This window comes from Musca autumnalis, unplaced genomic scaffold (genome assembly GCF_047663935.1).
Source record: "Musca autumnalis isolate F117 unplaced genomic scaffold, ASM4766393v1 scaffold_4, whole genome shotgun sequence".
NCBI classification, from domain to species: domain Eukaryota; kingdom Metazoa; phylum Arthropoda; class Insecta; order Diptera; family Muscidae; genus Musca; species Musca autumnalis.
In genome coordinates this window covers 183926856-183933988 of record NW_027411977.1, presented here as the reverse complement: position 1 = coordinate 183933988, position 7133 = coordinate 183926856, and the positions used below count along the sequence as shown (strand labels likewise).

The 7133-nt window shown below is 32.1% G+C and overlaps 1 protein-coding gene across 1 annotated transcript; it reads right to left on the bottom strand.

Annotated features, from left to right (window-relative positions):
* Nucleotides 1-1180: 1180 nt before the first annotated feature.
* Nucleotides 1181-4909, bottom strand: LOC141402049 (uncharacterized). Its single transcript, XM_073982679.1, has 5 exons — nt 4790-4909; nt 3898-4077; nt 3786-3836; nt 3600-3716; nt 1181-3538 (listed from the first exon to the last, which is right to left on the bottom strand). Exons 2-5 carry the CDS (start codon nt 3905-3907, stop codon nt 3201-3203), a joined length of 516 nt encoding a protein of 171 aa, XP_073838780.1. The 5' UTR covers nt 3908-4077; nt 4790-4909; the 3' UTR covers nt 1181-3200.
* Nucleotides 4910-7133: the final 2224 nt, after the last annotated feature.

Sequence of the window (7133 nt, the reverse complement as noted above, 5' to 3'; positions counted from 1 at the left end):
ACGGACATCAATTCGACACCTCCAAATAATAGTATGCTAAGTCTGAAAAGTGAGTTTTGCAGGAGAAGCTCTCAAAGTTTACAGCATATATCTCGAGAACGATATGAGATAGAGCTTTGAGTCTTTCACTATTTATAATGAAATTTGAAAAAAATTTTACTGGGACTTCCCAATTTAAATAGATTTTAGCTGAACATAGCTAAAAATGACTTAGCATACTATTGTTTGGAAAAACAACCCCATGTTAGTCAGCTAAGTCGACTTAGCATATTGTGTTACGGAACTTTTTACTCTTATTGGTCGTCTAAGTATACATAACATGTTCTTGTTTGGAACAAACTTATGATCAATTTCGTTTTTTATACTTAGGCGAACTTGTATTTAACTAATTAATTGAATAAGCAAATAATTTTTAATAGTTTTTCAAACCTTTATTGATAAAACAAAAAGTTAAGTAATACAATTAATTCAGTTCAATTTTAATTAAAAAATAAATAAAATTAATTCAAATATGTATGTTTGAAAAAAGTATTATAAGGTTTATCAAAGAGAAAATATTACTATGTTTAATTGTCATTATCTGACGTGACTACATATTCATTTCCAACAGCGCTATTTAGTTCTCTGTAGAAACGTTGGTGAGCTTTTGGAATTAAATTTTGGTCGCATAGATAGAGGAGATCCCTATGTTTTTCTTCCGTTATAGCAAATTTAGATGTATATGCCCTAGGTATATCTTCGGGTATATTTCGTCCTTTTCTGCACTTTTTGTTTTCATCATATGTATACTTTAATTTCTTTACATTCTTCATTAAATTCGTGTTTGTAAAACAGTTTATAGTTTTGATCCTTTGACACTTTTATATGCTTGATCTTTGACATGTTAATTTTTTCATTTTTTGTATATTTGGTCCAATTTGTAACTGAAGCAAATTGCTTGAAATCTAAAAAAATCCTCATTTTCCATTTCTATGACGTCATACAATGGTTCTGTCTTCCTGGCATTTCTTATTACGGAGTACCATTCCATTGGTGTATATACACGTTTATTTTTCTTGCATTTCTCAATAAGTGCATGAACGCTATCACCTTCATTCTGTGTATGGCCTTTTTCGGGAAATGTGTGGCTGATATCGATATTCAGTTTTCGTGAAATCCATATGTAAAATGAGAATACAAATTTGTTTTTGTTTTGTCCACCACAGTTATCAGACCAAAAATTATATTTTGTTGTGCCGGAACTTTCATGTTTTGATGATATGAATCGAAATAGACAAGTCGCCACTTCTACTGCACCTTTTTTTGCGACGGTTTCATCCCAAACATAACAAGAGGCACGATTGGAGTGGAGCTCAAATACTGTGAAGTTATATGCATGTAGCTTTCTTTTGTAGTAAAATGTGCTCACTTCAGCACAAGGTGTTGAGAGAATTTTTTGAAAATCGAAGCTCGCTCTGACAACATTATTGTTATCCATACTCTCTTGTTTGTCAATATTTTTTAACTCTCTCGATTTTTGTTTGCAGAATATATGGTAATTATATTCAGTTTCCATAAGACTCTTTTCATGATCATTCGAGTTTGTGAACTTTTCGCATAAATCGCACTTATCTTTTTTTGGAATGTAGAACGATATGTTAAAAGATCCATTAAGGATGTCACGATATTGTCGTATGGTCGCTTTAAATTTTAAATCATAGCCGTTTTCAGAGAACCATATTTCGTATAATCGATACATTTGGGCCACAGATGATATCACTATGCAACACTGAAAATGCAAACAACTTCTAGTATGAATTTTTTGAAAGTACATATTTAGACTACAAACACCCTAGTTGGGTTTTGTTCTGTCAGATCCAGTTCGGATTTTATGGCCTCATCTAAACCGGGCTAATTCTACACTTTTTTGCATTTATCAGGCCTTTATCTCAGAAACGAATAGGAATTTGGCCTTGGTGTCTTCAACAATATTGTAGCCCTAAACTAGTAGAACTTATCTTTTGAAGAAACCACATAAGAAAAACTCCATCTAGGGCATGAAAATCTATAAAATATAGAAAATTTTACATAATTGCTGAAATTCTGGTCAGCATCGGCTAAACTATTGGGAGTTGAACCAAGTAGCCTTTGCAAAAATCTTCCAAATAAAGTTCTCAACAATTCTTTAGAACATTCTGAAACTCTAAAATGCTTACTTCATGTTGTTTCAGCGGTATTTTGCATCATATCTTTTACAACACGTATTTCAAACACAGTTCACACCAACAGTTTATTCTCGCATTTCGGATCTCACTACATTATTGACATTTTTATTAAATCGTCGTTGAAAAATGTACTGAAAACAACAGGATAGAGGCATCTTTCAACAATGACATGTTCTGAAGGGTTGTGTATTACATTCCAGGGAATATTTTTCCAAAAGAAAATATTCAGATAAAATTAACGGTTTTGGTGATACGGTGCGAAATTTATAAAAATTGTGGTATTTTTGCATATATTTTGAAATTTTCTAGTTCATTATTTATCCAAATATTGTATTCTTGTCCTTATCTACAAATTAGCTTCAGAGGTCAGAAGAAGATTCGCATTGGTTTCAGAGATATAGCCCCGAATTTCTTTAAAAACTCAATATTTAACCATGTTTAGATGGGGCCATAAAATCCGAGCTGGATCTGACACAACAAAAACCAACTAGGGTTTCTTGTCGTTTGGGTCTGTACTTTCAAAAAATCCTCAGTTCGAATTGTTTGCACAAGATCACCTTAAAAATGTTGCACAGTGTATTTCACCATCTATGTATGTATTTTTTTGTACTCGCTGGCGACAATAGTGAGATTCGACTAATGGGAACTCGTTTATGTGATTTATTGCTATTTGTTTTATTCTATTTAAAGGCTCATTTCGAGAAGAAAGCTTTCCTCTTCTGTCAGGTGATATAAATCCTGCATTAGCACGCATTTTGCGTATAACGGTTTCGACTTTCTGGTGAGTGATTGCTAGTGTATTCAAGAACATAGGTTTGCATACTTGTTCTCTTACTTCTTTAGTATCTTTTTCATATTTAAGAAAGTACTTTCTTGACTCTTTTTTATGGGAATTTTCAATGTTTCTGCACACATTCTTTGCACATAACGTTATTAAATTTGACATATAGGCCACCTGAAATTCTGAGACCCAAGTTTATAAAATTTTTTTAAAATCTACAATCTATTTTCTTCAGATATTCTCTCAGAGCACTTCATTCTGCAGAATTCTCCACAACCTTTTTTCAATTCCTTTTTTGGTTGCAAAACTGCGATTGTATTTTCATACTCCATACCCTGATTTCTTAGAGCTTTAGCTTTATTTTGTTTCCATTGAGATAACCGCCTTTGTCTCTTAGAAGATATTTTTTGTGGTGGTGTTAACTCAGGGACATTTGAATTTTTTCGTGCATGTTTTGGCGTTGAGGAAATGGACTTAGAAGTAGATTCCGTGTCAGAAGATGACTCTGAACTATTTAATGGGTCGTATTCGCTCGAGCTCGCGGGGAATGACTCTAATAAAAAAAAAATAAATTGCAATATAACACTTATAAATACCAACTACTCGTAACAAACCTATTGAACTGTGATCACTATTCTGACCATATTCATCGGTTGATATTACGTGTGAAATATCACGTAAAAACTCGTGAGTGCCCAAATCGTTTTCAAGATTGTCCTCCATCACATGTTCTATTGATACAAATTTGTTCAAATAATATATTATAAGCGCAAAAACTAAAGTTTTCAAAAATACCTTACCTGTATATTCCTCGTTATTACTTAGCATGGTCTCTGTATTTTGTGATTTTCCTTTTGATACGCAAAAACAGATCAATTATATAATATAACACCATAAATTAATAAACAGTACCTTTTGACATATTTTGTGCAAATTTCGGTATTTTCCTTTTAGTCGAACTTATTTTATTTGTAAGACATTGAACAAATTTGTTCTTTCTACTTCGACTGTTTTGTCCAAACTGTAGTGTGCTATGTACACTTACACACTCAAACTTTGTTTTCAAGTTCGGGGAGAAACATGGTAACTGTACTTAGAAACACAACAAATAAACTAAAGACCATGCTAGGTACACATAGCGAACGCATCAACAAAAAAGTTCCGAGCTATACTATGCTAAGTCTACTTAGCATTCGGATCAACTCAGAAAATTCCAAATTAAAAAATGCTAAGTGTACATATCACATTATAGTATGGAAATTTCTTTGACCTTCAGTACTATGCTAAGTGAATATTTGTTTATAACTTCTGTTCGGATTGACCAATCATTACCAAAATTTGACAGAATTTAAGTTAAAGGACGTAAAATGTAAAAATGTAAAGAACTTGAAAACATGCTAAGTCGACTTAGCATACTATTATTTGGAGGCGTCGAATTATTAAAGAACGCACAATTCATTGGCGACACTGAACATCTTAAATACGTTTCATATACCTTTCATTACAATTACAAAAAGAAAATATTTAATAACCGTTTTTTATTTTGCATATTATCATAGATTTATAAACAAAAATATTGAAAAGAAAAAAATCCAAATAGGGTCACTTCGACCTGCTTTTATACCCACTTATTAAACAAGAAATGTAAATATTTATTCATAACTACACGCACTGGGATCCTATAAACAATATCTGACCCTTTTTAGTGTAAATTGATAATTTTTTTCGATTTTTGACCAGTTTTTTTGGAAAATCGGACACTGTGCATTGTGGTATAGGGTATAAAAATGTTGAAATTTTCTACTTGACGCCTAAAATACTTTCACTATTTATTTATCTATTGTGCCAGACACTAAAAATAACACATGAAAATTGTTTAACTTTTAGGAGAGAGCGGAGCTCAAAATATTTTCATGAAAATTTGCATAGTCTGGCACAAGACTATGATGACTGTCAGAAAATGATGCATACAAAAATGTCACCATTGCCAGATCGGTATATTGTTATGTGATGTTACCAGATTGATTTATTTTTTATTTTTAGTTATTCAGAGTGTTGGCAATAGAAATCCGTTATTACTTTTTTAAAATTGTACACTTCATGGCAGAACTACCAGGTAGTGGTATCACACCAGCTGATCGAATATGAAAAGCCAAATCCCTTTATAAAAAAATATTTTTGTTGTAATTTCCCCAACAACATAAAGAAAGTTTTGACATAACATATTCAAAATTTTAAGATGCCACTACCTGGGTAATTGTACCATGGTACACTTCAAAAATTTACTTCTTGTCTCGAAAACCTGCCATTGGCCCCTTGTTGGACGTAAGGAAAATCCCCAATATTGCACATATTGGCGACTGTATAACGATGGAAAATGTAGGTCATATGACATTGATGGTTAGTGTAAACATCCCTTAAGTTACCGACCAAAAACAAGTTGTCACATGGCACAATTACCCAGGTAGCGGTATCACACCAGCTGATCGAATATGAAAAGTCAAATCCCTTTATAAAAAAATTGTTTTGTTGTAATTTCCCCAAAAACATAAAGAAAGTTTTGACATAACATATTCAAAATTTTACGATGCCACTACCTGGGTAATTGTACCATGGTACACTTCAAAAAATTACTTCTTGCCTCGAAAACCTGCCATTGCCCCTTGTTTGACGTAAGGAAAATCCCCAATATTGCACATATTGGCGGCTGTATAACGATGGAAAATTTAGGTCATATGACATTGATGGCTAGTGTAAACACCCCTTAAATTACCAACCAAAATAAAGTTGTCACATGGCACAATTACCCAGGTAGCGGTATCACACCAGCTGATCGAATATGACAATTCAAATCCCTTTATAAAAAAATATTAGTAATTTCCTTAACAACATAAACAAAGTTTTGACATAACATATTCAAAATTTTACGATGCTACTACATTGGCAATTGTGCCATGAGTTGTCGCCAAGGCAAATTTATATAAGGTACATATATGCATGAATTACAACAACTAACAAATTTACAAAAACCACATTATTGATATTGAAAATTAATTGTCAAAGAAAATATTGAATAATAGGGTCGTTCCAAAAATGTTCTCAGGAAAAACATAAATGCATTTTGAAAACCTTTAAAATAGAACAAATTTGAATCAAAATATAAATACAAAGCTTTCAAAACTTTCGTAGGCCATTTTTATTGCACGTTTGGGATGAAAATAATGTATTTTATGGTAGAAAATTTCGAAATTTCAAATTTCACGAGTAGACCCTATTACATTTTGAAAACTAAATTTACGAAAAAGTAAGAATACATCTGATTGTCACTTCTACCTTATATAAATATGCCTTACCCTACCCATGGCACAATTACCCAGGTAGTGGCATCGTAAAATTTTGAATATGTTATGTAAAAATTTTCTTTCTTTCTTCAAAAATAATTTTTTATAAAGTAATTTAACATTATATATCAATGAATTTGACATTCATTTCATATTCGAACAGCTGGTGTGATACCACTACCTTGGTAATTCTGCCATACCCCTACCGCAAGTGTTGTCAACTTTTATTTCAACTTTTCATTCATAATTTTACGTTTTAGTTTGACCTTTTTTGTCGTTAACGGCAAAAAAGATACAGAATCCCACTACAGATTTGAAGAATACTGTTTTTTGGCTTGATATTTTCAAATTTGTACATAATATAATGTTAATAGTTCTGTCTGGTTACTCAAAATTGTTACATTAAGCTGTCTGTAACTAGGCGTTTACACCAGACAATTTGTCTTCAAATACAACTCTGATTTACTAATACATACACACATTTGTCGGCTGTCTCCCAGCTGTCCATAATTTTTTGCAGACAGTAGCTTAACAAATTTTTGACATTTTTTGTAAAAATGTGTGAGATAATAATAGAAATGTGCTGAAAACAAAAGAACATGAACAAAAACAAAATATGTGAACGTAAAACAAAGGGAAATCCATGATTTTCATTCATAATTTAACAACTATTTTTGCAGTTGTTGGGACGCCTACGTCACACAGGCAAGTTTTGGGATTTAGACAATCAATACATGAAGTCAACTGTCCTGTCATTTGTAAACGCAGGGTTAACTCACATGTTCGCTGTTAACTCTTGGTATGTTC